The sequence below is a fragment of the Ammospiza nelsoni genome, chromosome 6 (assembly GCF_027579445.1).
Source record: "Ammospiza nelsoni isolate bAmmNel1 chromosome 6, bAmmNel1.pri, whole genome shotgun sequence".
NCBI lineage: Eukaryota > Metazoa > Chordata > Aves > Passeriformes > Passerellidae > Ammospiza > Ammospiza nelsoni.
Genome location: NC_080638.1, coordinates 25755020 through 25771203, shown reverse-complemented (window position 1 = coordinate 25771203; position 16184 = coordinate 25755020). Strand labels below are relative to the sequence as shown.

The following is a 16184-nucleotide window of genomic DNA, read 5'->3' as shown; positions in this document are numbered from 1 at the left end:
AACCCTATTCTTTGGCATAGATACTCCCTAATTCAATTAAGATCTGTTTTTTATTTCCATTATCAAATTAATGTACATTAATGAAGGTCAAAAAAGGTAAACTCCTGTCATCCATTAATAGTCTATATTCAGTGTTTGCCCTGTGTTATGTTTGCATACCGATTTCTATATCGATATCCCATGTCCATCTAAGATAAGTGTGTCTAAGACAGATGCTGTCCATGTGGGACTTGGCCACCACCAATACTGATTGCAAGGTGAGAGTATTAAATAGCATAGCTGTTGCAATCCTGTCTTCCAAGGCTGGAATGGCTTTGAGAAGATAGGGTACTTGGGTAAATGAGGCCATAATGATAGTGATCTTTTTGTTCATTTTCCTCTTATGGGCAGCTTAGTAATGGTCATGAAAGAGAAAGAGGTCAAACAGCATATTTACTCCTTCATCTCTAGGATTTTATATTTTGTTTTACTTTGTCATGGAATATAGACTTGTTTTCATATGCATGGCAAATTCTGGTTGCTCTAATGATATATACATCAGTAAATATAATTTATATATTTGTATATGATTATACATTTGTATATAATTGTATATTTAGTTAAAGTAGCCAAAATTATTCATGCTTTAGACAAAGATCCTGGAAACCGGGAGGCAGAACACCTAATGGTATTACTAATACCACTAAGCTGATCTTAATTACAGTATAGCTTTACCAGACCCAGTGACAAGACAACTTAATTCTGTGAGAGAGAACCATGTCCCATAACTGAGGTAGAGCCTCAACATAATTGTACATCTGAGAAAAGACATAATAAAAATAAGCCTAATATCCTGCCCTTGCAGAATTCTACTCCTCTGACTTTGTTGCATACTGCAGTTCTAAGAGACTGTAAACACATGAAAGAATATTTTTTTCATATTAGTCTTTCTCTTGCTTGCTCAGACTACCATCCAGACACTGAGCTGTGGGACATAGGGCAGTGGCATTTTTTCTGTGCATGAATTGTGTACTGTCGGCTGTTCTTGCCCTTAGCGGATAGTAATTACAAAAATATCCCATAATTCTCTAGAGAGAAATCAGACTTGCTGTTAGTCATTGACACAAACACTCTGTTTAGCAAGTGACCTCATCGTGAGTACTGTGTGCAGTTCTGGGACTCAAAATTTGAGAATGGTGTTGAAGTCCTCAACTGTATCCAGAGTTTGGCTTTCCTAGGTTGGGAGAAAGTAGGCTGAGGGGTGACCTTATGGCTCCCCACAGCTTCCTGAGAAGGGTAAGTGGAGTGGGAGATACTGATCTTTTCTCCTGGGATCCAGTGATAGGATGCATGCGAGTGGTTTAAAGCTGCACTAGGGGAGGCTTAGACTCTACATTAGGAAGCATTTCTTTACAGAGAGGGTAGTCAAACACCAGAGCAGTCTTCCTAGAAAGGTGGCTAATGCCCCAAGCTGTCAGTTTTTAAGAGGCATTTCGGCAATGCCCTTAATACCAGGCTTTGACTAGGTCAGCCCTGAACCTGTCAGGCAGTTGGACTAGATAGTCACTGTAGGTCCCTTCCATAGGCAATAGACTTTTCAACTCTTTTCTATTCCATTCCATTTCTAAAAAATGCTAACTGTGATAGCTCCAGGATGGAGATCTGTAGGTTACACTTTTTTTTGCCAATGGGTACAGTTCTAAAACAAATGCTGTGTATTACAAAAGTGCCTGATGAGACTTTAAGATGTGCTAATTGGTTTGATGTATATGTCCAAAACCAGATTGTATTAGTGATTATCATTTTTGTGTATGGCATTCTGATACAGCAACTAATACAACTTTGTTACTGTTCAGGGAAAGAGCATAGAGACTATTTGTTCTTTTTCTGGAGAGTTTTTCTGTGCATTTTCTATTATGTGAGAAAATCCATAGGTAACTGTTGTTATAGCTCAAAAAATAGTAGCATTTGAAATCAAACCCTACAGAACGCATGACTATGTACAGCTGCTTTAGAAGCTGTGTTCATAGCCTCCTGTGTGGATGACTGTACCTTAATTACTCAGCACAGTTACTGGCAGGCCTGAAGCCAGGGACCTTACTGCTCCAGAGGTGAGGAATAAGGTTCCCTATGGTACATGGCCCGCAGTCAGTAGCTCCTTTGCGGGTGCGGGGAGAAGTGCTGGTACCTCCCTCTGTGTTGGTAGAGCTCTTCCTTTCCTGTTCTTGTCAGCTTCGTCATGTAGCATCTGGTACTCTACGAGCTACTCTCGACAAGACTGTTATCAGCTTTTGAAACGCCTTTTCTTGTTCGTGGTGCTGATACTATTGTTGGTGTTGTGTTCCAACACCAGGTGAATTTTCTTGTGGAAATGCTATTTTGAAATTTTTTTTGATTGCTGTGTTTGGGGTCCTTACCAAACAGCTTTAATAGGACAATTTGATCCTCTACAAACCAATGAGGGGCATATGATTTTACGTGCTGCACCAAATAAACAAGAGGCAGACAAAGACGGATCGCGCGTTTCAGGCTGGCTTGGCCCTCGCAGCCGGAGGAGCTCTCGCTGGTCTCTCGCTCCCGGGAGCCGGAGGTGCTGCTCATGCTGAGGGCCGGGGAGGCCGGCAGGGGCGGTGGAGGCAGGCAGGGACTAGGCAAGCACACCGAGTCCTCCCCGAGCTACCCCGTCGAAGGCGCTGCCCCTCTGCGGCGAAGGGTGGCGGGGGCCGCCAAGGCCGGCGAACTCGGTGCCGCTCCGGGGGCAGGGCTGAAGCCGCTGCCCCCCGTTCCCGCCCCGGTTATGAAACCGCGGGGGAGGGGCCAGTGCCGGCCGCCGGCCGCGGCGGCGCCGGGCGAGCGGAGGCCGCGGGAGCGCAGGTGAGAGCGGGGTGGGCTTTCCGCCCAGGCCGCGGGGCACCGGACCGCGCCTGGGGCTGCGGGGCGGCTCCGCGCCAGGCCCGGAGCTGCCGGAAGGGCAAGAGCCTGCGCCGTGCCCGCCGAGCTATATTTAACACGGGCCGATATCCGTGACGGCCATTCAGGAATTCTAAATAAGCTCAGCGAGAGCACAGGCTCAGCCTAGGGATGCTCTGCGGGAAGGCGCTGCCGCTGCGGAGGGCGTTCGGCGCACGGCGCGCTGGCTGCAGAGCAGGCCGTGGAAGGCCCGTGCTTTTCCTCAGGGGCCTGCTGGTGTTTTGGCCGGCATAACCCGGAACGCGAGCGGCTGAATCCCACCGCCGTCAGAAGAGCAGTTCCGGTGTGGTTGCCAGGCCGTGCAGGAGCCCAATCTAAATACCAGATGGTGGTTGTGAGGAAAAGTGGCCATTATGCAGGAAGTACCTTCTGAGCCCGCTTGTTGCAAGGCCAGTCAGCCCTGGCCATCGTCACAAAAATTCTGACCTTTTGCTTAGCTGAATCTAAAGAGCTCAGTGTGAGTTACCAGAGAAACAGGGTATTATGTGGTTTCACAGATGTACTTTATGCACATCTTTGGGTTTTGGGCTTAAAAGTCTGGTAGAGACACATCTGTCAAAACATAACCTAGTGCTTTAGGATACGTTAATTTTCATATGTGAGCAAAGAAGATTTTATTGAACATTTTTCTCTTCAGTAGAGAACAACAAAAAGCTAGTGTCATCCCAATGAAAGAGGATACAGGTCTAATCACTACCTTCAGACTAACTGGGATATGTTCCATTCCAGTTTTTCTCTCTGTCCTCTGGTTAGAAGTGTATGACAGTCTTACCTTGCATGCTTTGTTTGCCTTCAGTGGTGAGACAGAATGGCTCCAGTGAACCAGCCAAAGGACAAGAAGCGTGAGAGGGCATGTCAGCATTGGCCAGAGGAGGCAAAATCAGCTGGGAAGAAGAAACGGGACTATGGAGAACGAGGGAATGAGAAACAAGAAAAGAAGTTGTTTGTGAGAAAAACATCTAAACCCTCAGGGAAAATCGGTAACATTTCTTCAGGTTCTTATTCTTTCTCCCTACCAGTTTAACAGCAAATAACAGGCATTGACTAGTTGAAGAGGAAGAATGCCAAGAAGCATGTTCAGACATGAGTGTTCAGATGGGGTTAGATGTTGAAGTAATAGGCAGACTTGTGTTGGGGTAGTACATCCTCCAAGTTTTTGTCTAGTGAGTGTGTGTGCATGCATGGATGTTTAAGTTTTGGGACTCTATACCCCTTGATAAAGGCCCAAAGCACTGAAGATGCTGTTACAGCTCATTTGAGGGTGGTCAAGTTTTATGGAATTCCTGTATTACAAGATCTCTGCTTTAGTGTTGGACAGACCAGTCTTGGTAATACATTCTTACTGTCATGCAATTCTGAATGCAGTTGTTAGTTTTAAGGCTGGTGTCCCACAGCATGCAGTCTGAACTGGTATTTGAACCCCATTCTTTTCCTGTTCTAAGTTTTGCTACAGTAAGTAAGGAATACTTTCTACCTCTGTTCAGATTATAAAGGACAGAATTTCCTCTAATTACTTCTGCTCATGTGCATTTTTTTCCTTTAGTGACTAACTTACAAAAAAGACCAAATCTTAATGATTTTTGATGTCATGTGGAGTTGTGATTAATTTCTAATATACTGGAAAGTTTAATGCTTTGCATTTATTGAGGAAGTTGTCTAGACTTTATCTACAGCAACTTCATAAAATCATTTAGGTTCAAAAAGACCTTTAAGATCATAGAATCCAACTGTTAACACAGCACTGCCAAATCCACCACTAAACCATGTCCTTAAATGCCACATCTGCACATTTTTAAAAATATCATTAGGAATGGGGACTCATCCACTTCCCTGGGAAGCCTGTTCCAATCGTTGACAACTTTCAGTGAAGAAATGTTTCATGATAGCCAATCTAAACCTCTTCTGGTGTAACTAAAGACCCTTTTCTCCTTTCTATCACTTGTTACTTGGGAGAAGAATCCAAGTCCCCTCTTGCTACAGCCTCTTTGCAGGTGGTTGTAGAGAGCAATATGGTCTCCCCTCAGCCTCCTTTTCTCAGATAAAATCTTTAATTCCATCAGTGATTTAGGAGATCACTAGGGTTACTGCCATGTGGAGATACTATGTGTTTTCTGTACAATTTTGGCTTAAGGATCCAGAAATTACTGAAGTGTTTTTCCAAAGTCAGAGATTCAGGGATTTTATGACTTTGCACGTTTCCATTGTGTGGTCTGTAAGTCCAAACTTGGAGAAGTTAGCAGGGTGAACAGTGACTGTGGAGGCAAAATGCTCTGTTTGAAAGGAGTTTTGTCTATAATTGTAAATAGTTAAAGCATCTTCTGTAGTTAATTTAGCTATGTGATTTTACTGTAACTTCATGACCTGATTTTTGTATTTGGTAAGCATCTGCCATTCCTGTAAGATACTTCAGAAAAATGAGGCTAATAATATTTTTCCCTTAACCCTTTCTTAAAATGATTAAGACCTTTGTATTTGAGCTTTCCCGTTCTTCTGTCACCCCTGAAGAAGGAACTGTGGATACCAATTCTTCAGTGCAAAAAAAGCAATTAGAATAGAAATACTTATGTAACTATTTCAATAAGTGTGACAAGTGTTCTCACTATGTGAACAAAGAAGTGTGCTTTTCTCCATTATTGCATTGAAGAAAGATTTAATTAGGTTCTAATCATACAGGATGATCCACGTGTTTTCTGTCTTCTGTGTTTATTTTTTTTAAGTGTCCTTAAATGAAAATAGCATTTGTGTTTCTTAAGAAATGCATTTGACATTTAGTTTGCCTGGGACAGCCCACTGTTGTGGGGATGATTAGATCACAGACATGGAACGGAATAGATCTAATTTTTACGTAAAGGCCCCTCAAGACAAAGATTTGGAACACGAACAAAATCTAGAAACAAGCTGTGCTCTCAGCAAAAATCACTCACAACAGAAAGGTTTTCAGGCAGTGAGGCATCAGCAAGTCTATTATCAAAAATAAAACTGGCAGCACTGTAAGCAGACTGTATGGGCTACAGTGTGAGCAGACAGAAAGTTCTGATTCACAGCAGGCTTTTCAGGAACTGTGTGGGAGCTCATGTTGCCGTACTTGGGAAATTTTCAGGCGTTCCTGCTGATCACACATGTGACTTTTCTTTTGCTGTATGCAGGTTCTTACCACCTCCCGTGGCATATTTCCAAGTAGCTGGGTCTTTGGATAGCAGCATTGCATTTTGGATATGGAGCATTGAAATTGTATGTTGTCCAAGAGGTGCACCACCCACCTGTGGCATTGCTTTAGTCCTTTCCTGTTATCTTGGATAAATCTATGGGAAAGGGAAGGAAGGTTTAACAAGAGGAAGTATACAGAAATCTCTGGTGGCCTGTGGGATGCACTGGACTCCATAATTGCAGAAGCTGCTACACCCTAGATGTGTAAGAATTATTTAGAAGCTTTTATCTTGTGGCTGAAGCTTTTCATGGATGTAGCAGAAAATGCAGATGTCTTCCTATATTGTTTATATTGAATGAGCATGACAGGTGTTGCTAATCAGTAGGTTTTACTCTTTTCCTCACTGGCAGGTTGCAGTGGAGGTGGGATTGTGATGAGAAACAAGAGAGTCCTTTCCTCTCAGCTGGAGCGGCGATGCAGCATTGTTCATTATGTCTACCAGAAAATGCTGGGAGGCTCCATTCAGGCACAGCTCAGGCAGGTGAGGAGTGTATCCTTCAGGACCTGTTGGACATCTCAGCTCCCTACATCAAAAGATCTTCAGCACAAGCAGAGGAACTTTAAGGAGCCTAAAAAGTTCCCCACATACACAGTTTGTGGCTCCAAGTCTGGTGCACCCTTATGTTTCTTAATCCTGTAAAATGGAAGAGCTGAAATGGCTTTCCCTTTTGGTTGACTCAGCCCTGCCAGTTTTTATCCTCTGTTAATTCTGTGCTTCCTTGAATCATATTTAAACTTGTCCACTCTCCCTGTTGACTTATTGCACAGTGATACTTTTGCATGCTGATCTGACTCTTGCCATATCGTTCTTGTATCCACTCTACTTTGCCAGTCTTGTCAGGTTAAGTGTTGATTTTTTCCCTCTTCACAGGCATAGTTTTCAAGTCCATAATGTTTTACTGTTTTGTAGAGCCAAATACCTTTCATTTGAAAATTAATTCTTCCTGTAACATCTGTAGGTGGGAAGCACTTGGGCGAGCTTTGTTGGTAAGATTATGTGTGAACATATTAACATTAATGACAATTAGAAATTGTTAGCATTCCTCATTCAGAGAATCTCAGGGATGCTTTAAAAAGTCATAATTCTCTTTATCTTTTGTAACAGAGATTGGAGCTGGCTTTTCTGCGTTCTCTTTCCTCATACTGCCTCTTTCGAAGAGCAAGTCCCTTTGACAGGAGAGTGACATGTCTGGAATGGCACCCAACACACCCCAGTACGCTAGCTGTTGGTTCCAAAGGTGGAGACATCATCCTTTGGGATTGTGAAGTACTTGCTAAAACCTGCTTCATAAAGGGGGTAAGCCTCTGGATGTGAGGAATGGGTGGGAGAGAAAACTGGAGTACTATGAAATACTGCAGATAAAAACTGAGGTTTGTTGTGAGAAGCACATAAGGGTCTTGGGTTTCAGAGTACCTAGTTATGGGTGGGACTGAGATAAAACAGCATGTCTGTTCCCAAGTCCCAGACTGTTTTAGCACTGGGGAGAACTGAGGTGTGGTGATTAAGTTCGTAATGAAGCAGCACTTGGTCTGTGCTCAGTGGAAAATACAGCAACTGGCAAAACCAAGGGATGCCAGAAACAAGTAGGCAGAGAGGGTCTGTCTGGTTTAGGTCTCGATCTTTCTCTGCTCACCTTTTATTGTGGCAGATGAAGAAACATCTTTGGGGAGAAACAAGGTGCCTTCATCTCAACAGGAAAACTAAGATAGAATGAATGGTGTGTGCATCTGGCATACCCCCTCACTGCTGTATTCAGCCATTTCCATTCCAACAGGGGATCAAAGACTTTGTACCTTTTATCACCCTTCTAAGTTAAGATAGATACACATTGAGAGGTCTGTCCTCCAGAATTTCCAGAGTCACCTTTCTCTTTTTGTAAATAGTGTGGTGCCAGACAGCAAGGGAGTACCTTGCCTGGGGACTGAAGGAATTGCAGATTTGTCCTCCAGGAGGGCAGCTCCTGGTTTAGACAACCATCATGTTAGAGGCATGGTTGTCTTTCCTGCTTAGAGGACTGTGGTGTGTTTCACTGTTAAAGACATAGCAGTGCCTGCAGACTTACAGAACACACTTTTCTCCTTCCCCATCACTCAGTGGATTTTTCTTTTGTTCATCCCCTTCCTTGTAGATGGGAGCTGGAGGGGCCATCACAGCAATGAAGTTTAACCCTTTTAACCCTAGTCAGCTGTACACTGCGTCAGTTGCCGGCACTACCACTCTGCAGGATTTTAATGGCCATACTGTCCGGGTCTTCACCAGCACCGAGGACTGGGAGTAAGAATACAGTAATGCTTTGGGCCTCTGTGTCCTGCTGGCAGAAAGCACTACAGAGAGCAAGAGAAACAGACAGAGATGTGTTTGTCTCTAATATGTGAGAGCTGGGCTTCCTCTTCCCCATATACATGTCTTTTATCCTCTGAATTTCAGGGAGGCTCATTCTTTTTATTTTTCCTTGAAATGGGGTAGTGGGGAGGAAAGAGCTTTTCACTAATGGGGAGGGACTCTTTGATGCTGCTTACTTCCTGTTGTACATGAGTGAGTGGGGATCCAGTGGATTTCCTTACTTGTGTGTTCTTAACATATCAGAAAGCTCTGTGCCCTGGGACTGTCTAACCTCTTCATCTGCTAGCAGTGCTGCTTGATGTCAGGTGGTTTTTACAGGACAATTCATAGTTCTCTCCATGCTTCTCCACAAATACCACTGACTTCAAGCAGTGCCTGCCATTAGGGTCACGCCTGTTCATCCACAAAGCTTCTGGTGCTTGTCTAAAGTACCAAAATTAATAGTCTGGGTTCCTTCAGTAGTGAGTGAAAAGAGCAGATGAATTGCTAAAAGCAGCTGTCAGAATTATTTTCTCAAGACTGTTGTTTTTTCTGTGGACTCATGAGGAAGCCTGAGATCTTCAATTAGTTACTTGAGTTCTGTGCTTGAAGGTAAGTGAGAGAATTTGAGTTAGCTTTCACTTTACTTTCCCCCACCTAATTCTTTCTGAGTGCAGCTTTCATGGTTACTTTTTAATTTGTCTGTTCACCTGCAAGTTTGCAATAGGGCAGAAGGTGAACCCAAGTCATGCTGGGATGACTGGTGGGGTGAGCAAGGAGAGATAAACTGCTTCCTGAGACCTAAGTAGTTGTTCTGTGAGCAGCAGAGGAGTGCACTTGAGTAGCAAAGAGTTTGGGGACTCCCAGGTAGCGCTCTTTTCTTCTGTCTTTGTGTAGGGTTTCCACTTTTCCTCAGTAGACCAGCTAGAAGAAAACAACAACAATAACAATACAATATAACAGAACACAACATTCCTGCCATGGGGTTAGCATAAGTAAGATTGGCACTTGGCTTTTGCTGCTTGTTGGTACCTTGAGAAAGACCAGATACAGCACTAGAAGCAGCCTAGGGAGCTCATCAGTGTAGTCTCTGTAAGAAAATCTTGGTGCTGGGCTATGAGATTTTACATGGTTTATGCATGGAATGGTGCTGGTGTTGCTTGTGATCTCTTAAGCATGGTCTGAGCGGGGTAGTTCACTGCAGGTTAGTCCTGCCTCCATAACAGAAGCAGCAGTCCTTGCTGCTAATGAGGTTTACAGCCCAAACTTTGAAGGCTCGGATTTGAAACAGGTTAGAAAAAAAGAGTTATTGTGTATGTGCTCTGCCAGAAGGCAGTGCTTGTACCTAGAGAAACTGACAGTGTGTACAAGGATGTGACTGTTGAATTAAGATTTTCATTTTCACTCTAACTTTGATGTCTCTTGGCTTTGTGTGTATTTCAGAAAGGGCCAGGAGATTCTCTCGGAGACATCAAGTTCAGTCCTTATGAGGCAGAGAAGCTTTATGTGGCATCAGGTGATGGCACCCTAAGTCTGCAGGATCTTGAGGGCAGAGCGGTGCAGGTGATCTCTCGTGCCCTGGACTGTGGCCATGAGCATCATAATGTTTGGTGAGAAGAGGGCACTGCAAGGTTAATTCTCTGTTCCTTGGGGTTAATGCTGTGTTGCTTCTTCATCTCTGCCAGTGTTAGGAGACTCTTGGTGTGAATTGGTCCCATGGGGGAGCTTGGAGACAGGGGGTTGCTAGGCAGCCACAGGGCATGTAGGCTTTTATATTAGCTGAGTGTGCTGCCCACATCTTTGCATGTTACTTTCTGGTGATGCCATCTCCTATCTTGCAGATACTGATGGCTTTTCACTTGATGAAGTGTGAGGTGAGAAGAGCAGGGTAACTTCCTTCTCTTCATTGTTGTCAGTAGTCTGTTTTGTCCGTGGCAGCTCAGGTACCGTAAGGAAAGCCACGCCACATTCCTGCACAATCTGAGTTTCAGTTCATTGAGTTTACTCTGTGGCCTTTTTGCAGACTCCAGGCTCATCATGTTAATTTCCATGGTCTTGAATTCTTAGAATAATGTATCTTGCAAGTGAAGCTTTTGCAACCCGTTCCCAAAGGACCCCAGTTCTATTCTCACTGCCCTTCTCCTGGGAGAGCTGGCATTAAGACGTATGTCTTGATCAGATAAGTTTGTATTTAGTTTTGTTTCCTGGAGCATGAAGTTGATGTGCAACTCTTCAGTCCAAAGCTTCTGTCTTTACTGCTGCTTCAGTGTTTTGTGGAAAATGTAATTTTAAAGCTGTTTCTCCACATTTGTCAAAGTCCCAAGGATGTTCTGATCTTTCCCAAGGTATTTTCATGTGCAGGCACCAAGTGGTTCTTCAGCCTCAATTATGTTCCACTGTTGCAGTGTGTTACACTACAGCTAATAAGCACTTCACAAGGACTTTGAAGTTGTTTCACATTCAGTCACAGACAAAACACTGCTGATAAGCTGTCCTTCTTCCCGATACTCAGACTCATACCACCAGGCGGGAGATTACAGTTACAATCTGTTGCAGTCTCCCTTGTCAGGGAGGAGATGTGAACCAGAACTCCACTGCCTTCAGTTTCTTGTAGGAACAGCACTGATTTGTGTCTTTCCCTCTAGTTGCTGGTACTGCAGTGTGGACGTTTCTGCAAGCTGGAATACCGTGGTGACAGGTGATAATGTGGGCAATGTGGTCCTGCTCAGCACTTCTGGTGAAGAGGTTTGTATGGCTCCATGCAGCATCTCCTTACAGGAATCTTCATGCTCATGTGCTTTTCTACTCTACAGGGACTCTGCAAAGAGGAGCAAACTGACTTGCAGCTCAGGAGATGAGTTCACTTATTGTCTGGGTGGTGAGAAATCCTCCACTTCTGCCACCCAGTAGATATTTTACCTTGTTTAGTATAATGGTAATAATTTCTAAACAAGGAATTATTACCTGTCATGTGCTGCCCCTTCCTTAAGAGTATTTGCTACTAGCCAGAGTAATTATAGGGTAACCTGAAGATGTGAGCACCCTCTGCCAACAACCTTAACACTTCCAGAAACTTAGTGCCCTGATGGGAGTAATTTAGGAGGCACTGCTTTGCTGTGCACCCTTCCATGACCTGAGGGTAGGCACGGAGCAGTAATGCAGTGAATGTTGGGATGGAAATTGCACTCCTGCCGTTGGACACGAGAGGGCAGGCAGAGGCGCAGACTGTGAGTCTGGAATGTGGTGAAAGAGGGGAGAGTACTTGGAGTGGGCCCTGCTTCGAGTCCCTGCTGTAGTGTCACACTGGCACTGCCCTCTCTGCTGCATGTAAGGGTAATGTCTGTAAAGGTTTGCCACCCAATGATCTGTGGCCAGAGGCAGCTGTGCAAAGCAGTGGGCAGAGTCAGGAGTGCTCCAAGTGACTTGTCCATATTCAGTGTCAGTTGCTGACTTACTTTTTTCTCCCCTTGAAAGAACGTGACAGTCTTCTCTGCAGTAGGGAGATATCCATTATTCTAGAGAGGATAGGCCAGCTTCAGCCCTTAGATGAAAGATAACCTTTTGGCTTTGTATAGAAATTTATTCATGGCCACTTTGTGTTTTGTTGTTGTTGTTAATTGAAATATTTGTCCTACCTTCATGTTTCTTTGGTGACATGTTTCTAGAAGCCAGTTATATCTTCTCTCACTTTTTTTACTTAAATGAAGGTTTTTTTGCTTTTCCACACAAAGCAGTTCCTTCCATCTTGTTATCTTGGCAGCAGATTTTCTCTACATGTTCCAGTTTGTTTAAATCTTTCTGCAAGTGAAAGTCTGGCACTGCTTAAGGCCTTCCAGATGTGATCTTGCTTTGTACAGTGGCACTAATATTTCCCTCCATGAAGGCCTGGGCTTGTGTTTTCTCTTGGCTGTAATAAATTGTCAGATCAAAGTTTTTCTAGAATGAAATAGTTACTTCCCAAGGTCATTCTTTTCCTTTCTTGTTTCCAGTGAATACACTCTTGGTGAATTGTAGAAGATTTGTTACTCTGTAAATGTGAGACCTCTTTACTTGGCACTAGTAGATTATAATTTCATTTCTTTACTCCAGATCTTGGTTATTTTGTTCTACATGATTTTCTGTTTGCTGCAGATCTGGAAGCTGAAATTGCACAAGAAGAAAGTGACTCATGTAGAGTTTAACTCCCGATGTGAGTGGATGTTTGCCACAGCATCTGTGGATCAGACAGTCAAAATCTGGGACCTCAGAAACATCAAAAACAAAACAAACTTTCTTCATCTGCTTCCACATGAGAAACCTGTCAATGCAGGTGAGTTAAGGATTTCATTTCATGTTCCATTGCACTGGATTTCTGCAGAGCTGAGCCACTCGGCTCAGCTTTTATTGTGGTGGCAGTATTAGGTTTTACTCAGATTCCAGGTTGCATGGTAATTAAAGCAAGGAAGCTGTTGGGAATGTGTGGCCAGAGGCAGGGAGGTGGCTGGGGCAGCTGCAGCACCTTGTTAAGACTTGCCATACAAACTGTCACACTGTACCTTAGAAGTGAGTTTGAAAGGAGCAGTGGATGAGATTAGAAAACTGAATTTATTGGGGCAATCCCTTTAACAAGAGAAGAGAATGGAACTCAAACCTCTTTTTCTTGGGTGCAACTTTACCAGTTGATGGAAGTCCAGACTGCACGTATCCATCTCATTATTCCACTGTCTTTCCATTTTGAATGAGCAAGTTCCTTTCTTTGCAATGTTTCCTCCTGTGATTCTGAAATGAGAAAAAATTTTCTTCTTAGGTAACCCAGCATGGTAGGTTTCAGCTTTCTTTTTGTCAGAGTTTTGAGTTTGTTTGAGACAGGTAGTATGTCTTGTCAGAGTCTTACCTATTGGGACACACAGCCATATTCACATCTCAGTTAAAGAAGTAGTGATGGATTTTCAGTCAGTGAAATGTGACACATTTCTTGTCAGTCACAGCATTCTGATCTTTAGTTTGCCTTATTGTCCCACTTTCCTAGCTTACTTCAGCCCAACACATGGTGCCAAGCTTCTGAGCACAGACCAGCACAATGAAATCAGGGTTTACTCATCTTCAGACTGGACCAAGCCACAGCATCTGATTCCACATCCACATAGGCAGTTTCAGCACCTCACACCTATTAAGGTGAGTTAAGTCTAAGAGGAGCACCATGCTTGATGCTAGCAGCCATCTGCAAATCAAAAATGGTCTGATTTCTGGTCAAGATACTACACTGGTGGGTGGATATTTACACTGCTGCAGCTCCCAGTGGAGCAGTGTTCCTCAAGCTGTGGGTGGGGTATAATAAGAGTTGCTGCCAGTGTCAGTTGTCTGGATTGTGTCAGTGCTGAGCTCTGTCCCTTTCCCTAAGCTCTCCATGACTCCTGACTCTCCATGTTTCCTGACCAGGCGACGTGGCATCCTCGCTATGAGCTCATAGTGGTAGGTCGCTACCCAGACCCCAAGTTCCCCGGGTACACGCTGAACGAGCTGCGCACCGTGGATGTGTTCGATGGAAACACCGGCGACATGGTGTGTCAGCTCTACGATCCAAACGCTTCGGGGATCATCTCGGTGAGCTGAGCGCTGCAGCTGAAAGGGCTGTCAGTGACACTGCTGTCTCTGGGAAGGAGGCATGGCTTAGGGACTAGGACAGTATCCAGGTTACTTGTGACAGACTCATGCTGCCATGGGATATGGCTGCCAGCTAAAACTGCTGACTCAAGCAGGGCTAGCCCATGGTCCTTTGTGGGGTTTTTGTGATACTCTTAGGGAACACTTTTTTCCAGATGGTTTGTTGCTGTTATATAAGCTGCGGTGCTCTTATGACTGTTACATAAGCAGTGATGCTCTTACAGACTCTGTGTTTTCATTTTCAGCTCAATAAATTTAACCCTATGGGAGACACACTGGCTTCTGGCATGGGTAAGTGAAGAGAACCTGGGGCACTAAATGTGTGGGTTGTAGTCCCAGGAAAGGGCTGGCTTGTTTTTCCATGCCATTCATGAAGCAGTAGAAGAAAACAATGGAGGGGGAAAAGCCTTTTCCTGCTAGGCTGTACCATTTCCCTTTGTTTAATTTATCTTATTTCCTAGGCTGCAGAGCCAAGTTTAGTCAGCTTTTCACAGGCTGGGATTAAGTTAGCTGGCTATAGATTTAGGTCTTAGACCTGTGACAGATGACACTAGAAATTATGTATATTTCTTAGTTAGATCAGATTTCCATGGCTATGTGGATACAGCATCTGCAGTAACTATTTTTGCATCCTCTGTACTTTGGAAATACCTTAGAAAAAGTCTTTTTGAATTTCTGGCATTTAAGTGACATAGCCTAAGATATTATGATTGATGCAGAGTTTCTGATATACAGTATTTAATTTTTCTTCTCAGGCTTTAATATTCTGATCTGGAACCAGGAGGAGATGGCAGCCAAGAAGCATGAACTTCTCTTGAAAGCCATGACAAACGAGGAGATTGAACCATGAGAGAATAGGGGATTGAAAGCTGGAGTTCATCCAGACATGGAGGGCAGAGGCAGACAAACCCTGACACTAGCAAACCCAAAAGCTAAGTTAATGTCTGGGGAGCTGCAGGAGATGAAAACAAAAAGCAGTGATTCTAAACCACAGGGAAGGAAGTAAAAATAGATGGATCTAGAGAACTGCTTTAGTATTTTGATCCTTTCTGAATCCCAGCATACAAATTGTTGGCAATGGGAGTATTAAGCTGTGGAATTAGACTTTGTCCTTCCTCCTCGGATCTGATGTTGCTTCCCTGATCCTCTTGGCCTCCCTTTCTAGAAAGTTATGTCAGTACTTGGTTCCTCCAAGTGGAGTTACTACTCATTTTCTGAGGCACTAGGAGAACTTCAAAGATGTTCCCAGATCTTGCTCAAGTTACTGCTTTCAGCCTACCATATCTGTTTGTCATCACTTGTCACAGGTTCCCATTTCCTGTAGTCTGCAGTGGAGCAGCTTATGACAGGGTCCCCAGCTTGTTCTAGTCCAACCAAGCTGAGAAACCATTTGCTAATAGGATTGACATCCTGAAAAGATAGAATGTTCACAGGGGTGAATTCATGGATAGCTTGGGTATCCTAGGAAACACCAAGCTTTCCCATATGCAAGCTTGGAAAATGTGTTGGTCAAAACATCAGGCTTAGCCTGTTCTCTGCTTGCAGCTGAACCACAAAGAATGGGATGCCAGAGGTCTCTATCATTGATTGCAAGGACAGTATGGAGCTGGGCACCTACTGATTCTGTAGTTTCTATTTTCAGAGTTCTAAGCTGTTTCCTGCCAATGATTAGGCATTTTTTTAACCTATGCCTATGTGCTTCAGAATGTTTGGTAAGAGTGTTATAAAACAAATGAGGGATTTCTTCCAAATACCCCTGCTCAGAGCCAAATCTCAAGACTGTTGTTAAAGGGTTAAGTTTTGCTTTTTCTACTTTGTTTACAAGGCTGCTGCTGTCTCAGAGGTTGATGGGATGGGCTCCAGGCCTGTGCAGGTTCTTCACATTCACGTTTATGGTTTTGCAATATTAATAAAATTTTATACTAAACTAAAATTCTTTGATAGAGTGGCTGCTTTGAGGATACTGCTGAACTGCTCTTGTAGGGGAGAAGTTTGAAACCTTTCTACGGGAGGGCTAGGAGACATAGTACTGGGTCTGCAGCAGACCCCTCCAAGTTAGAC

At 43.9% G+C, this 16184-nt stretch overlaps 1 protein-coding gene across 1 annotated transcript; it reads left to right on the top strand.

Moving 5' to 3' along the window:
- The first annotated feature begins 2646 nt into the window (after positions 1-2646).
- On the top strand, positions 2647-16056 carry DDB2 (damage specific DNA binding protein 2). Its single transcript, XM_059474110.1, has 11 exons — positions 2647-2853; positions 3746-3929; positions 6508-6638; positions 7263-7454; positions 9924-10090; positions 11126-11225; positions 12612-12789; positions 13489-13634; positions 13899-14063; positions 14369-14414; positions 14879-16056. Exons 2-11 carry the CDS (start codon positions 3758-3760, stop codon positions 14971-14973), a joined length of 1392 nt encoding a protein of 463 aa, XP_059330093.1. The 5' UTR covers positions 2647-2853; positions 3746-3757; the 3' UTR covers positions 14974-16056.
- The last annotated feature ends 128 nt before the right edge of the window (positions 16057-16184 follow it).

Coding starts and splice junctions, on each gene's coding strand:
- DDB2 (XM_059474110.1), top strand. CDS start 3,758: ATGGCTCCAGTGAACCAGCCAAAGGACAAGAAGCGTGAGAGGGCATGT. Junction 6,639..7,262: donor TTCAGGCACAGCTCAGGCAG/GTGAGGAGTGTA, acceptor CTTTTGTAACAG/AGATTGGAGCTGGCTTTTCT. Junction 13,635..13,898: donor AGCACCTCACACCTATTAAG/GTGAGTTAAGTC, acceptor TTTCCTGACCAG/GCGACGTGGCATCCTCGCTA.